Source organism: Anabrus simplex, chromosome 2 (assembly GCF_040414725.1).
Source record: "Anabrus simplex isolate iqAnaSimp1 chromosome 2, ASM4041472v1, whole genome shotgun sequence".
NCBI classification, from domain to species: domain Eukaryota; kingdom Metazoa; phylum Arthropoda; class Insecta; order Orthoptera; family Tettigoniidae; genus Anabrus; species Anabrus simplex.
Window position 1 is genome coordinate 168,628,965 of NC_090266.1, and position 21,821 is coordinate 168,650,785.

General features: G+C 37.6%; 1 protein-coding gene across 3 annotated transcripts in view; it reads left to right on the forward strand.

Annotated features, from left to right (window-relative positions):
• Positions 1-21,821, forward strand: part of LOC136863964 (cyclin-dependent kinase 17) — a 322,506-nt gene that overhangs the window by 191,588 nt on the left and 109,097 nt on the right. For all 3 annotated transcript variants that reach the window (XM_067140423.2, XM_067140424.2, XM_067140425.2), the window contains one exon: positions 4,246-4,396. In XM_067140423.2, the coding sequence (XP_066996524.1) occupies positions 4,246-4,396 (151 nt within the window). The remainder of the gene's footprint in view (positions 1-4,245; positions 4,397-21,821) is intronic.

Here is a 21,821-nt window from a genome sequence, read left to right on the forward strand (position 1 = left end):
CTCCAAATCTCAACTTTTGGCTCAAATCACTCTGGGCCTCAAACATAGCGTGACCATATTATCAAAGTGCCTATCTCGTTTCTACCAAAATTATTTATGGTTATTATGGAGTCCAAAAATGTTAAATCAACAGTTAGTGTTAAAATTGGATTCACTGCCCAAATTAAAATATTTATGCCACATGTTATCTCCACATTTAAATTACAGTAGAGTCTCGTTAATCCGAACTAATTGGGACCAGAGTGTGTTCGGATTAACCGGAAAATATTTTCTACAAATAATATTATTGTTTTTACGTCCCGCTAACTACTTTTACGGTTTCCGGAGAAGCCTAGGTGCCAGGGTTTTCTCCTGCAAGAGTCCTTTTACGTGCCAGTAAATCTACTTACATAAGGCTGGCGTATTTGAGCATCTTCAAATACGACCGGACTGCGCCAGGATCGAACGTGCCAAGTTGGGGTCGGAAGGCCAGCTCCTAAAACGTCTGAGGAAAATATTTTCTACAATACAGTACAGCACATACTGTAATTTGAAATTTCCATTCTTTAGCAGTTGCATTAATAAAATACTGTATAAAATTACAGTAGGGTAGTTAAGAACCCATAGAGGAGAAAACGACAATGAAAATGACATTAGCGAGTGGATGGAAGCTGACTGTCATCAATTATAAACAGTCCTGGAAATTGTAGCTATGGTGGAGAAAGAATCTGGAGTTGATGAGGAACAGAGTGACGACGAAGAAGACCACAATGAACAGCTAGTGTCACATTCGGATGCCGCGGCCACCTTAGAACTTGCCGTACGCTACGTCGAGTAACACTCCGCTGCTACGCCCACTGATGTGACGTTTATGAGACGCTGGTTTAACACTGCATCTTCGAGTAGGTCCAAATTACTACGGCACAAGAAACTAACATACTGTGTAAAGATAAACGACCAGTGATTGATGGTTTATGATGTGTAATTATGTTTACATTAAGTTATTCTAGTAAAATATGACTAATACAATGCAATCTTCATTCTATAATATTTTCTTTCATTTCAATAAGGAGAATTTTTTTAATTGAGTATTTCAGTTCGGATTAACCAGACTTTCGGATTAACGGGGTTCGGATTAACGGGACTCTAGTGTACTTTAATTTGCAATCATTCTATCCAACTAGGCCCGTGCCCTTGTTCTCAAAGATTATTATTAAGCGCGCCTTTACACATTACCCAATATTAATTTATTACTCCGACACTTCTACCGATTATTATTATTTTGTCCACTGGTGAACTTCGCGATATTTACAAACAAATCAATGGACTTCATTCCGTCCCACAACAATTTAAATCACTTGGCAGCCCCACCTCTGGATTATCTTAACAACATGCCTTAATATCTATAAAATTTCCGATAACGGAAAAACACTTTGGAAGCACTTCTAAATGAATATTAACATTATCTTTACGTGAAACGTGCTCCATATCATATCAAACAACTCAAGCACTTGAATGAACAAATAAACCCTACTCTACTCTATTTAATAATCAAAATTATGATGAGTGCTTGATCTAATTATGTACATATTAATTTGTCCCTTTGTCTATCTCTGAATTTACACGAGCCAGAAACGGCTCGTTTCACAATCAAGTTACATGATAAATTAATATGATTTCCTCCCCCTAACGATAGCAATCTACAAATATCTTAAAAGGTTACTCATCTCTTTTTTTTTGTAGTCTGCTAAACCGGACGAGGACCACAGGCCCCGTCCAGTCTTAGCCCTGCATCCTACTGGTTTTCATGCCAGCTTGAAGTAATCCAATGCACTTTTCAGATTTACACATTAATTTTCAAGTTTTAAAATTTTAACATTTTAACAAATTTACACACACTAATATTGAACTGAAACTTTACACTTCTGGCCTTTTATCTGACCCGCCTAATTCACACACATATTCTTCATTCCTTCCCCGGCACTAAGGAACTTGCGACCCCTCAATATCACATTCAAACGGCCCGGCGCGCACTCGATTTTCCCGTCTCATGTTCGCGTAGCTGACCAGGTATTAATTATGATCGACTGTTTACTAGGTGAAATACCTCGAACACTCGTGACCGTTCTCACGTAACGTACTTCCTAATCTGTTGGTAGAATCTCACACTCCGTAAGTTATGCTTTACTGAGTCCTGTAACTATTGGAACACTTCATATTAGTATACTGCTCAAGACTGTAATATGAGCTACCTCATGTCATGAATCACTGTACTATGTAACAATATAATACTTCGAACCATGCTCCACGAGTAAGTACACACGCGCACCCCTGGCATAGTCACGGCTTGAACAAAATATCAGAAGTTGTCACGCACCCCTGGCGTGGTATTAGCCCGAACACTTTGTCAGAAGTTAGTCAGTCCTTGTCCACGACCTCATATTTATACTTGTATCCCCTCTCTTCCGAGTTCATGGGAGGTCATCATAAGACGCGTAGCCCCGATATCTTCATACAACAATTTGCGGTTCGGCCCATGGCTTAAATATGAGATCCAATGATGTAATTATGTTATCAAAGGCTCTATACCAATTCTCAGCTATTATCGTTCGCTGGTAATTGATATATTTGCGAATTTAGCTGCCGTCTCCCGGCCCGGGATTTCGCGCTATATTGTGGCGTCCCTTGCCTCCAGCCAATCAGCGGATAGCATTCATTAATTCTTAGAATTACGCCATGCAATCTCCCTCAATTATTAACTTTCAATAAGTTTTATTATATGGTTATGCTTCTAAATTCCACCTGATTCCGAATTTATAACTCACTTCCTTTTATATATTTAATCCGTGGAGTTCAGGTTTCTCGTGCTTCTTACAATACGAAGTTGGCGTACCTGCGACTGGTCGATGAATTTTACTATTGGTCCACATAAACTACGGGACCGGGAGGGCTCATATTTTTTTCTTCAAGTGCCAACCTCGCGTTCAGCTCCCTCTAGTACATGGAGATACCCCTATGTCATTTCTCGGAATTTTCCGCACGGCCCGATGCGTTGTTGCCGCTGCCAATTCTGCCCGGGGCTACAAAACTTTGTCAACACTTTTAGCCTCACTCTTTCCCCTTCGTCATAATTTCTGAGAATTCTAATTCTGCTATTCATTGCGTTTGTTAATCTCAGTGGAGACAACAGTCTGGGGTAGGTTTAACAACATCCTCTCGGCCTGGTCTGTACTTATAATATATAAAGTACGATCTTCTCGCTTCTGAAAATGAAATATATATTCCTCCGTAAATAATTGCATGACGCTTATCACACCCCCACCAGGGCGCAGTATATTATAATCAGAAAGAATACTTCCCCAAAGCTTACATGCAAAACATGTCAAACTCACTGACCTGTAATTTTCAGCGTTATGTCTTATCACCCTCTCCTTTATACACAGCAACTACTATAGCAACTCTCCATTCATTTGGTATAGGTACTTCATGGAAACTGTAATGAAATAAGTACTTCAGATATGGTACTATAGCCCATCCTATTGTCTTTAGTATATCCTCAGAAATCTTATCATTTCCAGCTGCGTTTCTAGTTTTCAACTTTTGTATCTTATTGTAAATTACTTTATCATCATAGGCTGGAAGGTATGGTATTGTGAATATTTCCATAGGGCTGTTTGAAATTGTTGTTAATTTTGGTTCTGTATTTGAAAGTGAGGCATTGAGATATAACGTAGCTTCCTGTTTTCATTACTTGAATTTGGAAAGTTTAAGACTTTTGATGAGAAACTTTTAAAGTCTTTTCCCCATCATTATGTACTTTCATGTGATTTCTTCCACATTTTTCTCTCATGATATGGTGTTGATTTGGCAAGCATGGCTGCTTCAGTCAGGGCTTTAAGAGATCCTGCATCTTCCTACCTACATATTTGTTACATTGGTTCAAAATTTAAATCCTATTCCCTACAACATTGCTAAACTATTAACCTATAATGCAATATTAGCAGCATAGATCATATTCTAATTTTCTTGATTTTGGTGAAACAAGTCATTATTTGCTGTAAAATCTGTTTGTAACTTTAGGTCAGACTCCCCTATACCCAGTTCCATTTTGACAACTGATTTTGTTATCTTTTGTGAGCTGTTCAAATCCTCAGTTTCTGGTGTTGAAGCATTATTTTAGAATGTAATAAACTAATAGGTTCCTTTTGCAGTTCTTATGTGAACACCTTTATTCCTTATTTTGTATTCTGTATTTTTGTTATGTAGGGTACCTATGCCACTGTGTTCAAAGGGAAGTCACGTTTGACTGACAATTTAGTTGCCCTCAAAGAAATTCGTCTGGAACATGAAGAAGGGGCGCCATGTACTGCAATTCGAGAAGTATCCTTACTGAAGGAACTGAGACATGCAAATATAGGTTAGTGTATTAAATGGATTCATTTTTATAAATTTTATGGTTTATCAGATGTTTAATATCTCTAGATTGTCCATCTCAGAGTTGGTCTCATTTTCAGTCCTTCTCCACCCTTTATTTTTCTAGTACTGAGATTATTTTGTTTTGTTTTGTTTTGTTTTCAAGGTTTGTTTAAAAGCCACATTTACCTATGTTGCCTAATTAGTTATTTCCATTGGCCAACACATAATAAATTTACAAATAAAGTTAATTTTGGGTGTGTGATCAATTTTAATAGTGTATGGACAAGTGTTGTTAGAGAAGAAGCATAAAATTAAGACATGAGTTGTTTGGAGAACTGGCAAGAAACTGAAATAGAGACGTAAGGGAGTATGAGAGGTAAAACAAATTATGCTAAAATTATTATAACGTGTAAGAAAAAGAAATATAATAGAAGATGTATATTGCAATTTTATGTTAAGGGAGAACAGAGATTTGTGTAAACTGTCTTGAATGTGATTGATTGGTGGAGGATTTCTTCAAGTTGGCAGGCTATTAATTACTTTGTTGTAATTGTATTCCAGACATCTAAGAGTTTAATTTTTTTTAATGTAGGACTGTGAGAATCAGTTATCAATGATCTACATTTAGAGCTGTTGCCCAGGTGGCAGATTCCCTATCAGTTTTTTTTTACCTAACTCTTTTTAAAACCTTTTCAAAGAACTTGGAAATTCATGGAACATTTCCCATGATAATTTATTCCAATCCCTTGCTCCTCATCCTATAAATGAATATTTGCCCCAATTTATCCTCTTGAATTCCATCTTCATATTATGATCTTTCCTACTTTTAAAAGCTCTGCTCAAGCTTATTCATCTACTAATGTCATTCCACGCCATTTCTCCACTGACAGCGAAACATACCACATAGTCGAGCATCTCATCTCCTTACTCCCAAGTCTTCCCAGCCCAAAGTTTGCAACATTTTTGTAACACTACTCCTTTGTTGGGAATCACCCAGAACAAATTGTGCTGCTTTCCTTTGGATCTTTTCCAGTTCTCGTATGAAGTAGTCCTGGTGAGGGTCCCGTACACTGGAACCATACTCTTATTGGGGGTCTTCCCAGAGACTTCTACACCCTCTGCCTTACATTCCTACTTCAACATCTAAAAACTTTCATAACCATGTGAAGAGATCTGTAACCTTTCTCAACAACCTTGTTGATATGATCACCCCAATAATGATCACTCCTTGTATTAACACCTAGGTACTTACAGTGTTCCCCATGAGGTACTATCACCCCATCAATACAGTAATTAAAACTGAGAAGACTTTTCCTCTTGGTGAAATTTACAGCTTGACTTTTTATCCCAATTACCGTCATACCATTATCCACTGTCCATCTCACATCATTGTCTAAATCCACTTGCAGTCGCTCAGAATCCTGCAACTCATTTACTACTCTATACAGTATAACATCATCCGCAAATGGCCTTATATGTGATGCCAATTCTTTACTCATCATCATCATTTTCATTTCCCCTTGTCCAGCTCTTGCCAGGTCGGGTTGTTGATGGCACTTCTCCACTGTTGCTTCTCCTTCCACCACTCCTCTTCAGTAATTGTGTTCCAGTCCAGTCTTCTTTTTCTTATACTGTTCTTGACAGAGTCCATTCATCTTGCTCTGGGCCTCCCTCTTGCTCTCTTTCCTTCTATCTTATCCTCCAACACTTGTTTTGGAATCCTTCCCTCCTCCATCCTCTTGACATGTCCAAACCATCTCAATTTATTTTTCTCCATCCTATCACTCAGTCCAATTCTAATCATTACAGGATCAGATAACACTTCACCTACTCTAATTCTCTGAGTTCTATTTTCTAGAAATTTAGCCTACCATTCAGCCACTCTTTTGTCTATTCCAATAGCCCTCCTTTTCATCAGTAATTCTCGTGATCTACTTTGTCAAAAGCCTTGGGTAGGTCAATAGCAATACAGTCCATTTGACCTCCTGAATTTAAAATATCTGCTGTATTTTTCTGGAATCCTACAATTTGAACTTCACTGGAATAACCCTTCCAAAACCCGAATTGCCTTTTATCAAACCAGTTAGTGATTTTGCAAACGTGTCTGAAATAACCAGAAAGAATTCTTTCCCCGAGTATACAAATGACGCATGCAAGCCGACTGCCCTGTAATTAATTATCTTATATCTGTCACCCTTTCCCTTGTATACTGGAGCCACTATTGCAACTCTTCATTCATTTGGTATCGCTCCCTCATGCAAAAAATAATCAAAAAAGTATTTAAGATATGACACTATATCCCAACCCATAGCCTATAATATATTCCTCAGACATCTCATCAGCTGCCCTTCTATCTTTCTATCTTCTATCTTTCGAATTTTGTATTATTTCTGTAAATGTATTTGTTGTCATAGGTAAATTTCAATAATTCGCCAGTATTAGTTGCCCGCTCTATCTGGATATTATCTTTATATCCAGTACTACTGACTGGATTTTTCTACCTTCTGTAGGTTCTGGCATATACACTCCCCTTGTTCATTATTGATCCCTGGAATGTTCTTCCTGGAACCTGTTTCTGCCTTGAAGTATCTGTACATATCCTTCCATTGTTCCCTGAAATTCATGTGGCTGCCAATTGTGTTTGTCATGATGTTATCCTTCGCTGATTTTTTCACTAAACTTTATTTCCCAGTTAGGTCCTTAAGTCTTTCCTTCTCCCACAACCATTCCTAACTCTGTTTCTTTCTAATCTGCACCTCCTCCTTAATCTCTTTATTTCCCTGTTATAGTATTATGTGTCCTTACCATTCCTTACCAATTTTAAAGGTACTTATTGTACCCTTACTTGCCGATGGTCAACAACTGCCCCTGGCTCTTGCAGACGTAGACTCTTCTGTTCTCAGGGTTTTCGTGTTCTTCTGTCACTTGTTGACATAAATCAATGGGTGACACAACAAAATCTAATTTTTACTTGAAATATAATTTCAGAAGTGGGCCACGATGGATTTATTATCTTGAAAGGAAAACTCACGAGTTAAATAAATGTGAAGCATCAAAATAATGAAATTAACATTACAACACAGATGACAGAAATTTAACATAAATGTGGATTAACCCCTTAAGCAGGGAACTCTGTTTCCCTTAATCTCACCCAGGTGGGGAGCAGTTTTTTGACTCCAAGTAAATTATATTGGAGTAATGTGTGGTGAATTATAACTCTTATTTAGGGTCATAGGAGCATAAAAATGACTTATATTGTACAATGCCATTAAAAGTTTGCCAGGTGGTGCAGTTCTAATTTTCTGATGTGTAGGAACAAACACGGCATATATCGTACTATTCAAAAAACATTTTATTCTCACTTTAAAATCATATTTTTTTCACTTTATAATGCATCTCTGGAAAAAGTGCTCAAGTTAAGTAACAATGTGTCCTTTCAGCGAATAGTGCAGACATGAAAACTCTGTCATCAGCCACAGTGACAAAACCTATGACTATTCCAGCATTATTGAAATAGCTAAAGTAGAGGTAAATGGGAAATAAGAAATCTAAAAATGACCCTGTATTCGTAAACCGTTTCGGATATTCTAATCACAAACACACAACAATTGCCGCATTTATTATTGCCTCACAGGTGGCCTCAGAGTAAGATCACAAAACAATTTTAGCCATTCTGCAATATACATCATTCATCGCATTGTGGATTATATCATAATAGAATAAATGCTAATAATGAAAAATAATGAGAACAGATACAGTGACAAGGCATTCAAATGAGAATTTTGATTTTCAAAACTTAACTCACAGAAGGACTTCAGTGCCTTAGCTCTCTGAAAGTTTATTCTTGTTATAGCCTATGTTCTCGTCACACTATTTAATTTATTACATTTTTTACACTATTTGCACATTTTAACACTATTTACACCATTTGCACTTCAGTCTTGACTGCTTAATCCTGAACAGTGTGGTAAATTCTGGAACATGGGGCTGGGCACAGTGAAACATCACAGATGTTGCAGCAATACTGAGTGTCTCGTCCCTATTTCTTTGAAGCGCAGACCACGCACCTCTTGCTGGTGTGTTTCTTGGTGGTTGTTGGAGGATTTAGGTCAGGGGAATGCCTTCCTGAATACTGCCCTGTCGGGACAGTTGGGAACGGTCTAATCACTCTGGCTGGCATAGCTTCAATGGGAGTCGATCCACTGAAAACACTGAATATTTTCTGCACAATATGCAGTCGAAACTGCAAGCGATTGAATTTCCCACCCTGCTTACGTTATAGAACGAATGAATTGAACACAGTGATGTCCAATAAATGGTGAAAAATCTTGTGATAGTATCACTTCATTCGTTTGGTACTATAGGTAACTAAATACTGGTTGGATAAATCAACTGCCCCCCTCCCCCATGTCGTATTCGATGCATACTACTGGCTTTTCCTTTCTTTCACCTGTCCTGTCCTGTACTGTTCGCATTACTGCATCATGAATGCTGCTCATTATGCACACATCCCTCTTGTCCCTCCATTATGAATAACACACGACTGCTGCAGCAGTCCGCCGGCTGTACCATCACTCCTGCCTGACTGCTGTAGTAGTTGGAAGAAAGCCTTGCCAGATAGCCAGTGGACCAAAGTAGGAGGTTTAATGCTGGATACTTCCTTAGACCTGAGTACCAGTTCATGCCTAATTTCAGGATCTCTTAAGAGCAAGAGGCTGAGATGATGAGGGTAAATGTTTATGGATTTTGACGGTGAAATAATAATTTTATTTCATTTGATGGTGACGGGTGCAGATGGGAACAGGAAGATCTATGTTGTGGGTTTTGCAGGTACTGCAGTGGCCACATATTTGTTTGGCTAGCGTGTTGGTAGTTAATGCCACTGTAGAAAGGTAAGGAGAGTCTGCATTGAAGCTGGTGGTTGATGATTGATGAAGTGCAGTCATCGTGACCTTGTAAGGGGTTGGTGTAGCTACTGGTGAAAGTAGTGCTTTGTATATGTAGATAGCAGATCTTGCGGTGGTTGTTTTTTACAGGGGAAAGAGCCAGGAGGTGGGGGTAGTAGTTGGTTTGCTTTGTAGTGAGCATGTTTCTTTGAGTTTTGTTGGGCACCTAAATGTGGTTGTGGAGCTATTTGAAAGAAGACCACGGGTGTGGGATGATGATGATGATGAGGGAAGACTGAATGCTTGTTTTAAAATGTAATTGATTTTATGGAAACCAGGATGATATGCTGCTATGGAAGGTACTAGATTTGGTTGCTTGCTGGAGGTCTGGGGACAGTGTCCATAGTTAGGGGAAACCTAAGGTAGATTGCGATCGTTTTGCATAATATGGCTGAAAACTGTTGTTGTGGAGATCCTGCTGATGTTTGGTAGGGTTGATGTCTACAGAGATAACGATTCTGCCTACACTGAGGTGGAGGTCAATATCTAGAAAAGTGAGAAAAATTGGGAAGCTATGTCAAGTGAAATGGACACTGTAAGTAGAGTTGAGGCAGTGCATATGAGAAAGTTTTAAAATTCAAGAGCACTTTAACCATTAAAGTAATCGTGTCTACGACCCAGATGAAATCGGTCCTCATCAGGTGGCTCCAAAAATCCTGTGAGCTCATCATCTGGCGTTGCTAATGGTTTCGTGGGAAGTTTTCGTGATTGCATTTCAGACATTCACTTTTGCAAGAAATGTATTGAAACGTCTGCTTAAAGTGTAAAGCTCTGAAATAAAACATTGTTCATAAGGTGTATTTAGAGTTTTCAGTAAGACTCTGCTCCTGCACTCAAATCCAAGGCTACTCAAGAATGGTTGCAAGCAAATATTTTTGACTACATTTTTGCTGCTGTTTGGCCATCTAGCAGTTCTAGCAGTCCAAATCTTGATCCTTTGGACTGGAAATTGTAGGGATTTTGTTGAGGAAATGGTCTGCTAAACGAAACATCTTAATATTGAAGACTGCTATAGCCTGTTTTTTTTTATTAACACCAAGGTGTTAATGGTAATGGATAATTTAATGGTTGGCCAGGAAGGTTAAGGTCAATCAATCAATCAATACTGATCTGCATTTAGGGCAGTCGCCCAGATGGCAGATTCCCTATCTGTTGTTTTCCTAGCCTTTTCCTAAATGATTTCAAAGAAATTGGAAATTTATTGAACATCTCCCTTGGTAAGTTATTCTAATCCCTAATTCCCCTTCCTATGAATGAATATTTGCCCCAGTTTGTCCTCTTGAATTCCATATTTTGATCTTTCCTACTTTTATAAACGCCACTCAAACTTATTCGTCTACTAATGTCATTCCACGCCATCTCTCCACTGACAGCTCGGAACATACCACTTATTACATGTGATAAAATTCATTTCTGGGTCCATATTGAAAATATTTGCATTAAATAACACTTGTATATTTTATTATTCATCCACCTGTTCAATACAATACAGTTTTTTAAATTAGGATATTGTCCTTATCAAAATTGTCAACATGAAATTAACATATTAGATGGTACATGTTTCTCCTGTCAATAGTAGGCATCATCAGCCATATTTTTCACCTTAGGATAGATCAGGTACCTGATTGGAAATTACTTATGAGTGCTGTTAAAAACTATGTTGTTTAAAATGTATTGGAGATTGTAAAACAACTATCTATATATATAAAATAAGAGTTTTGTCTGTACATTGCTCAGAATTTGAAAAGAATGGTATTTTTGTATCGGTCATGTCCACAGTAACAAGAAAATGCATTTTTTACTTTTCCGTAATTTCTGTCTGTCCGTCTGTATGTATGTACACGCATCACGAGAAAAGGGCTCAAGAGAATTTAATGAAAATCGGAATGTAAAGTTGGGTGATGAACCGCTACAATCTAGGCTACAGATTATTTTAATCACGCTGAGTGAAATGGTAGTTTAGGGGAAGGCTTGAAATTTAATTCTCAAATATTTATGTTATTAGTGGTCGTGTCTTAACGAAAATCGCTAGACAAAGATGGGAAATAAGTTGCTACAACATAGGCTATACACGCTGAGAAAAATGGTAGTTTAGGGGAAGGCCTAAAATTTAATTGTCAAATATTTAATTTATTAGTGGTCGTATCTTCACGAAAATTGGTATGCAAAGTCGGGGAATAGGTCGCTATAATCTAGGCTATCAATAATGTTATTCGCACTGAGTGAAATGGTAGTTTAGGGGAAGGCCTGAAATGTAATCTGTATATATAAAATAAGAGTTTTGTCTGTACATTGCTCAGAATTTGAAAAGAATGGTATTTCTGTATCGGTCATGTCCACAGTAACAAGAAAATGCATTTTTTACTTTTCCGTAATTTCTGTCTGTCTGTCTGTCTGTCTGTATGTATGTATGTACACGCATCACGAGACAAGGGCTCAAGAGAATTTAATGAAAATCGGAATGTAAAGTTGGGTGATGAACCGCTACAATCTAGGCTACAGATTATTTTAATCACGCTGAGTGAAATGGTAGTTTAGGGGAAGGCCTGAAATTTAATTCTCAAATATTTATGTTATTAGTGGTCGTGTCTTAACGAAAATCGCTAGACAAAGATGGGAAATAAGTCGCTACAACATAGGCTATACATGCTGAGAAAAATGGTAGTTTAGGGGAAGGTCTAAAATTTAATTGTCAAATATTTAATTTATTAGTGGTCGTATCTTCACGAAAATTGGTATGCAAAGTCGGGGAATAGGTCGCTATAATCTAGGCTATCAATAATGTTATTCGCACTGAGTGAAATGGTAGTTTAGGGGAAGGCCTGAAATGTAATCTATATATAAAATAAGTGTCTTGCCTGTGCATTGCTCAGCATTTGAAATGAATGATATTTCTGTATCTGTCATCTCCAGAGTAACAAGGAAATGCAATTTTTATTTTTCCGTAATTTCTGTCTGTCTGTCTGTCTGTCTGTACACGCATCAATAGAAAAGGACTGAAGAGAATTTAATGAAAATCGGTATGTAATGTCGGGTGATGAACCACTGCAATCTAGGCTACAAATTATTTTATTCACGTTGAGTGAAATGGTAGTTTAGGGGAAGGCCTGAAATGTAATTCTCAATAAATAAGTTATTTATGTTATTAGTGGTCGTAACGATAAATACTACATAACTAACATAACTTTAGTTATGTCGTAAGTTCGTAGTAGTTATGTAAGAAGTTATTAAATTTCCGATCACTTATGTCTTATACATTGTTACCGTACCTACCTCATATAATCAGAGATATTCATGAATTTGGATTTTTGTTACTAGGTCCATATCAGCGCCGAGTCACGAGAAAATGGGTAAACAGAATTTGGTGAAAATCTGTATGTAAAGTCTGAGAATAGGGCACTACAGTCTATGATATCAATAATTTTGTAAGACACCCTAATATCACAGAGTCGAAAGAAAACTAATGTGAACGCCTGCAATATAGAAAGCTCATAAACTTTATCAACAATAACATTACATTGACCATTGTTTGTTGTGATGTGCTTTTTGTCTTCTGTTTCCTCTCATCCCCGATAGATAGGATTACTGCAGCGTACCAATGTTTTTTTAATTTGCTTGACGTCGCACCGACACAGGTAGATCTTATGGCGACGATGGGATAGGAAATGAATAGTGGTGTGAAGGAAGCGGCCTTGGCTTTAAGGTACAGCCTGGTGTGACTGGTGTGAAAATGGGAAACCACGGAATACCATCTTCAGGGTTGCCGGCAGTGGGGTTCGAATCCACTATCTCCCAGATGCAAGCTCACAGCTGCGCGCCCCTACCCACACGGGCAACTCGCCTGGTCGTACCGACTGTAACAGCCTGCCTGTATATTGGCGGGAAGTAGCTGGGGAGTAAGATAACTTTCTTCTTTAGCATGCCATTCCTCTGGTTCATACATTTTCTGATATATCTGGGACGTAACACACTGGTTCATCATAGTATTCGAGCTATTCAATCCCTACTCTGAGGCACTGATTGGAATGAGTAGTGTGCATATTTAACGGAATAATGACAGAGGAGTGTTCACGGCAGTCTGCGACCTGGTTATTCCAGCTCTTGAACTTTGGACTCTTAGATCGGCACCGTAGTACTATTCGTTGAATGTGAGAAAGTGTGCGGTTTTTCATTTGATCGAGTATTTTATATGATAACATTGCTTTCAATCGCTACATTCCTACTGACGTTTTTGTAATGACCTATGTTCAATTCAGTTAGGAAAACCACAAAGTCAGTCTTTCTGAGAATCCCGTAGCGAAGCACGGGTACATCAGCTAGTTACAATATAAAATGTAGTATGCTGTTACTTGACAATATTTGTGATAATATTGGAGTCTGAAACATGATAATTATTTGAGGATCATGACATATTAAAAGATATTACAATAAAGATAAAAATCAGAAAACACATTCCATTTAGTTGTCTGATGGCGTATTATTAAAAACTTATGGAAAGTTGAGCAATGATAATGGTCGTTGGTTCTTGAAGTTAATAAATATTGATTTTCATTTATTTGCTTATAAATTTTGAAGAATTTTCATATGGCCTGGTTCCTTTTGAGATAATAATAACAATAAGTTTCTCTGCGATGAGTAACCACATGAAAGAAACAGGTCACAAATTTACTACAATAGACCAGGATTTACAAATTTTAAAAAGAATTGAAAAAGGTAAGCTCATCACAGAATACGAAAACTTATACATCTTCTTAGATCAACAGTTTAACAAAGACAAGAACTTAAATGACGTAATAGATAACAAAAGTCCTCTTTATGAACAGATTTCAATTCTATTACAAAAACCATTCCTTCTGAATAATAAGTTTTGCAAAATATTGGGCACCTAATCAGTAAACACGCCCACCAATCCAACACACACACGATCCCCCTCCCCTCCTCCCACTGCCGACAACTCCTCCTCACGCGCAGCGAATGGGCCCTCAGCCACGCCTTCTCAAGCTCCACCCCCTCCACCAAGACTTTACAAATACAACACACGTAGTAAGAGCTCGGCGACTGCTCGTTACTCTAAAACTCTCAACGTAAGCTAACATCTCAGCAGTCGAAGGGGTAATTGTCAACACTCTTCATTTAACTTCCACTATTCAGCCCCTTAATTCCAATTATGGTTATTCATTAAATTTTCAAATTAACTCTTTAATTACAGAACTCATCATATCTTTGGCTAATCACCGAATGACAACAATGTTCCCTTCCAACTAATACGCTCACCTCAACACGCCCAATAGCAAACAGCCATACCAATTACAAACTCTTACCACATCAAAGAAGATGGTCTGACACCTACAAAGACTTCAATATAGCCTACGGCACCAACATTCCTAACTACTATTATCTCAAAAGGAACCAGGCCATATGAAAATTCTTCAAAATTTATAAGCAAATAAATGAAAATCAATATTTATTAACTTCAAGAACCAACGACCATTATCATTGCTCAACTTTCCATAAGTTTTTAATAATACGCCATCTGACAACTAAATGGAATGTGTTTTCTGATTTTTATTGTCATAATCCTCAAATAATTATCATGTTTTAGACTCATATATTAACAAAAATATTGTCAAGTAACAGCATACTACATTTTATATTGTAATAGTTGTTTAACAATCTCCAATACATTTTAAACGATATAGCTTTTAACAGCACTCATAAATAATTTCCAATCAGGTACTTGATCTATCCTAAGGTGAAAAATATGGCTGATGATGCCTACTATTGATAGGCGAAACATGTATCATCTAATATGTTAATTTCATGTTAACAATTTTGATAAGGACAATGTCCTAATTTTAAAAATGGTATTGTATTGAATAAGTGGATGAATAATAAAACATACAAGTGTTATTTAATACATACCACTTAGTCGAGCAGCTCTCCTTCTTTCTCTCAGTTCTTCCCAGCCCAAACTTTGCAACATTTTTGTAACACTACTCTTTTGTCGGAATTCACTCAGAACAAATCGAACTGCTTTTCTTTGGATTTTTTCCAGTTCTTGAATCAGGTTAATCCTGGTGAGGGTCCCATACACTGGACCCATACTCTAGTTGGGGTCTTACCAGAGACTTATATGCCCTCTCCCTTACATCCTTACTACAACCCCTAAACACCTTCATTACCACGTGCAGAGATCTGTACCCTTTATTTACAATCCCATTTTTGTGATTACCCCCAATGAAGATCTTTCCTTATATTAACACCTAGATACTTACAATGATCCCCGAAAGGAACTTTCACCCCATCAACGCAGTAATCAAAACTGAGAGAACTTTTCCTATTTGTGAAACTCGCAACCTGACTTTTAACCCCGTTTATCAACATCCCATTGCCTGCTGTCCATCTCACATTTTCGAGGTCATGTTGCAGTTGCTCACAATCTTGTAACTTATTTATTACTCTATAGAGAATATCATCATCCACAAAAAGCCTTAACCTCTGATTCCACTCCTTTACTCATATCATTTGTATATATAAGAAAACATAAAGGTCCAATAATACTGCCTTGAGGAATTCCCCTCTTAATTATTACAGGGTCAGATAAAGCTTCACCTACTCTAATTCTCTGGGGGCCGATGACCTCGATGTTAGGCCCCTTTAAACAACAAGCATCATCATCATCATCATCATCTAATTCTCTGAGATCTGTTTTCTAGAAATATAGCAACCCATTCAGTCACTCTTTTGTCTAGTCCAATTGCACTCATTTTTGCCAGTAGTCTCCCATGATCTACCCTATCAAATGCTTTCGACAGGTCAGTCGCGATACAGTCCATTTGACAGCTTCAGTTCAATAACCTTTCCTGTGCTCAAGAGAAAGGTGAGCATTTTGAATGGTATTCCTAAAATTCTCAATTTAAATACACGTTCTTCCATACTTACAAATTGTATTTTTTTTTTTTTTCCTGAACTGTACTGTAAATACAGGGTGGTGCACGAATAGTTGACACATTTGAAAAGCAAATATAAAATGCAACTTATGTAACTATGTTGTTCAAATTTCGCGCACACCTTCCCTGTTTCATGGAAATATATGTACAGGTGACACTGCTGCTTTGTCTCCAAATGCCTGCATTACAGTGAGCTTTCTGCCATGGCCGACCACGGCCGACTCTCCGTTCAGCAGCGCGTCAAAACAGTTATCTTTTATTGCAAATCAAAAAATGTTACAGCGACACAAAGGAAATTTTGAGCTGTGTTTCAGATTAGGTGGGTACCAGTAAGGAACACCATCCTTCGCTTATACAGAAAGTTTGAAGAACAAAGCAGGGTGAAGGAAGAAAAGCGACCACGTGCACCAGCAGTTCGGTCTCCTGTGGGTTGCTATGCAGCGCAGCCCACACAAGTCACCGCGGGGTCATGACGAATATAATAACAAGTGTGATGACTCAACCGTTATAGCGTGGTAGTTTGTGGACCCGCCACTGGGAGCACTGCGAACGATGGTGTCCAACACGTGGTTCAGTAGACCGGCAAACCATGTGTAGGAAAGTGCTTGGAGATGTTATTGTGCGAGATATTTCAAGTCAATAAGTTGAATTTTCTTTGCTTTCAGTTCCTAAACTCAGTTCGTTGTGTGTTGTGCACTTAAAGCACGTGTGTTATGTAACTTGATTAAATTAATAGTTCAACATGCCGTACTGTTTTGTGCCTGGTTGTAAGTCAAGCTATGGTAGAGTAGTTAATGGTATTAAGATTCTTTTCACCACCGAAGGATAAAAATAAATTTGAAAAATGGGCCAGAGCTGTTCCACGAAAGGATACTGTGTTAATACGTAATAGTAGAATTTGTCATGTTCATTTCTCTGATGATTTGATAGCAAAATCAGATAATTTTATAATGAATGGTGAAAAAGTGGTTATGTCTCCTGTGAGATGGAAATTACGTCTAGGAGCGGTGTCTCACATTTTCCCTAATTTTCCGAAATACCTTTCAAGTGAGATTAAGTCCTGTGAAACTTCCAACAGGAAAAAGAATCTAGACACCACTAGGACAAGAAGAAACAAGATTGAAGATGGGAGTGCATCAGCTAATGGAGAATTAAAAGGCCAATCTAATGTTGAACAAAATTTGAGTTATTATCCTATTGTGCTTTCTGATGCCCAAAAGACCTTTTCATCACCATTCGTTTTAGATTCCAGTCGATACATTTTGAAGTTTTAATTTTAATTTGCATTTTGTTGCACCTCGTACCATTAGGGGCCGATGACCTAGCGGTTATGCCCCTTTAAACAACAATCATCATCTTTCTAATACGTATTTCAGTGTTCGAAGTGAGTAAATTTCTTTTTGTAAGAAAGGTCTTCCTTGCTCGTGCTAGTCTGCGTGTTATTTTGTCCTTCTGCCATCGTTAGTTATTATTTTACTACCCAAGTAACAATATTCATATACTTCCTTCTAAGTTTATTAAGTGTTCGCCCTGTGCCCATTCTCTACGTGACAATAATCAAAGTACATTTTCAGTTCTCTCCGAAATAACAGACTACGGTTCAAGCAATAATGAAGTGTTTTTAACACACCCTTCGAAAGGTATATGCGACATTCTTTTCCAGGCCGAGAAAATAATTAGTGAAAAACTGAACTCAAAATCGATGTGGTGTGAAATATTTTTTGATTGTATCGATTCTATAGACAAAATTTCAGTTGATCCTTCAGGAGTTGGCTGTTTTCTTCAACATGGTATGGATATAATCCCCACTTGTTTATCATTATCTGAAGTGCCGATTTTTCTTCAGTATGAAAGAAATCCGGTGATATTTACAATCTCGAACATCCGCCAAATATTCACGCAAGCTTTCGAAAGTCCATTAACTGACAAACTGAGTTGGTGTTTGTTTTAATATGCTGGGAGTTGTGTGTTATTATTGTATATGTACACTCGAGTAACTTGTGCTTTTCGCAACATGTGATGAAGGTCGTAGATCTTTATTTCCGTGTATGATATTTTTGCATTGTTCTCTGCCGTGGTATTTTAATTGTAATTTCTCAATTTTAAAATAAAATACAGTGTATATACTTATCAATTACGGGGTAATACGTTTTCTGTGTCACCATTCCTAAGACCAGCTGATCGGTTATGTGGAGCTACCACACTCTAGCGCTGCCTGGCAGGGCACGCTTGAACTCGTTGAGTCATCACACTTGGTTCTTATATTCGTCATAGCGGGGTGCTTCAAGAGGAAGTGGAATATTGCGTCATTCAGTTCAAAGAATGTTATATGATGACTTTCAGTTGTACCCGTATAAAATGACTGTACTAAACAAGCTCATAGATCTTCACAGGCAAAAGAGATTGCAGTGCTCCTTATGGACTCATGATAAAGATGAATTGCTGTATAACACTTGGTTCTCTGATGAAGCCTATTTTCATCTCAACGGAGCAGTTAATAAACAAAATATGCAGTTTTGGGCTACAGAAAAACCAGACATTATTCACTAAAAAACACATATGGAGAAAAAGTGTGTCTGTGGGTAGCTCTGTCAAGTCATGGGTTAATTGGACCATTTTTCTTCAGTCGGACATGCTGGGGAATGAATTCATGCCTCAAATTCTCGCTATCCCTATTCATACACATTGGTTTATGCAAGATGTTGCAACACCTCACACAGCTAACGATGTTCTTGAGTTTTTTAGGGGAGTATTTGGTGATCGTGTAATGTCTCTTCGTTACCCACAGTACAACAATAATGGCAGATTCTCATGGCCTCCTTAAAGCCCTTATTTAAATCCTTGTGATTTACTTTTATGGGGCTATTTGAAGGAAATACTCTTCGCTTCAAGACCTCAAAACCGCATGGAAATGCGTGCTCGGATTGTGCAGTTCTGCAGTGAAATTCATGAAGACCTGTGCCACAAAGTCGTCAGAAAGATGCGTACTCGTCTCGAAGAGGTTATCCGCCGCAATGGAGACCACGTTGAACCTATGATATAGTGAAGTGTATTTCCAGGGTACAAGCTGCCTGTGTCTAAAATTTCATTAGTCTTCTGTGAAAAATAAAGTTGTTATTCTAAAATCAAATGTGTCAGCTATTTGTGCACCACCGTGTACATTTATGGTCAGATTAGGTGGACAGTCGCTAGACAGTTCTAGACCAACTAGAGAATGAGATGATGCTGAGTTCATGTGACTGGTAAACATTAAGGATACTTGAAGCAACTTGATTGCCTTTACTGTAAAGGCTAAGAAAAATTCTGGAATGAATTACATAAATGATTATAACATCAAGAATTCACTTTGTTGGCTGTTATGAATTATTAGTAAGTTATGCTTGTTTATTGTTGTATTAATGAATAATAATTAAGGGCCCCCTTGGTAGAATGAGAGGGTAAAGAAAGCAGTGGAAAATAAGAAGGAAGCATGGCAAGTATGGAAAAGGGATAAAACTGAAGGAAGTAGAAGAAAATATCAGGAAATGTAAAGGTGCAAGAAAGTATTAAGAAGAAAAGTTGGGAAGGAGTTACAGGAGAGTTGGAAGACGATGTGTACAGTGATAAAAGGATGTTATATGGACTTGTAAGATGGAAGAGAATAGGAGGAGTCTACACGAAACAGGTGAAAGGGAAAAAAAAGAGTGATAATAAGACAACCAAAGAAGAAAAGGAAAAGATGGAAGGATTACTTTGATGAACTCAGTGTGAGAGGGGTTGTGGATGAGATGATAGAGTGTGAGGACACATAATCCAAGAATGAAATCATAATGGAAGAGGTGGATACTGCTGTCAAATGAATGAGAGTGGGAAAAGCAGCTGGATTGGATGAATTGTGTGTGGAAATGATAACGGCAGCAGGACCAGTTGGTTTACAAAGGCTGTATAGTAATGAATGTAGTAAAGGAGCAATAACACTTAAATTCAAGAAGTGGGACAAGAAGATTAGGAATCACACTCACAGCTCAGGTATGGTAGCAAAAGTATTTGAAAGGGTACAAGAAAAGAGATTGAGAAGGAATATGGAAGAACAATAACAAGAAGATCAATATGGCTTTCAAAAGAGAACATCAGTATTACACCCCCTCTTCAGTATGAGGTAGTTAATGGAAAAATTTGGGGATATGGAAGAGATATGGAAATAGGCATTCCTTGATTTAGAAAAGTCTTATGATAGTGTACCCAGAGCAAAGGTATGGAAAGTAATACAACAGAAAGGATTTGGAAAACAAGTGGTGCAAGCAAGGTACAAAAATTGTTGCATCAGTGTCCAGACACATGTAAGGAGGACAGAGTAGTTTTGGATTGAAACTGGGCTATAATGAAGTGTGCTGCTGTCACAACTATTATTAATAATGCTGTGTGCAGAGTGAGATTGTTGAAAATTATGGAATGAAAATCAGCATGGAAAAGAGTAAGGCAATAATGCTGACTAGGGGAGAAAGGGAAGGGAAAGGAATTATAAAAATAACTGGACAAAACCTTGAATTGTGGAGAGCGTCAATCAATCAATACTGATCTGCATTTAGGGCAGTCGCTCAGGTGGCAGATTCCCTATCTGTTGTTTTCCTGGTCTTTTCTTAAGGCAATGCATCTGTGAAAATCCTAAAATCTACAGTTTTCATCCTATCACCTTAGAATTTTGATCATTTAATATCATTATCAGCATGATACAACATACAAAGTTTCAAGTTTCTATCAATAACAGTTTTTGAGATATTCATAAATTTATCAATATTTTTAACAATTTTCGATGTATTTATAAAATGCTCCTCATGCCAAACGGCTCAACAGATCTGGCTTAAAATTTGATCTTGGTTTTAAAAGACCTATATAAAAGAAGTGATGTGTGGGTTTCGACAAATTTTAATTACACTGAAAGGAACAAATTATTTCACATAGGCTTAACTTTTAAAATATATTTTATGATGATCATGATGAGAAAAAACTAGATTGCCACTGAACTATTGCATGTATTTTAAAATTTGCACATCAGTTTATTATTATGTTGTATCTGAAACTATCCTAAAAGTTTCAAGTAGATTGATTGAAAACTGTGGCATGAGGAGCATTTTGAATCTTGAAAAATGCTGGAAAATAAATTCTGAGGAAAAAGAGATTGAAATTTTAGAGATGAACAGTAGTCCAATACCTGAAACTAGTTGACTTAAAACTCCCCAGCACCATGTGTTGGACCCTCTGCTGCCTTCTTCCTGGCCTCATTAGCAGTTTAGGGAGTTTTAGTTTCCTTCGGGCTGTTTTGAACCCTTGTCGCCCAGACACTCCACTGTGGTCAATTCTACGCTTGTCCCACATTACACTAATTTTCTGTCCTGAGCTGCTAACTTTAACACCCCTAACACTAGCTTTTAGTTTCTCACTTGCTTCATAACCCATGCTGAATTCAGCAATTGCTGATGTTACAGCAATCTCCAGTTCTTCATTTGACATAAACACTTCCTTCGGATACTTAGCCCAAATTACATTATGC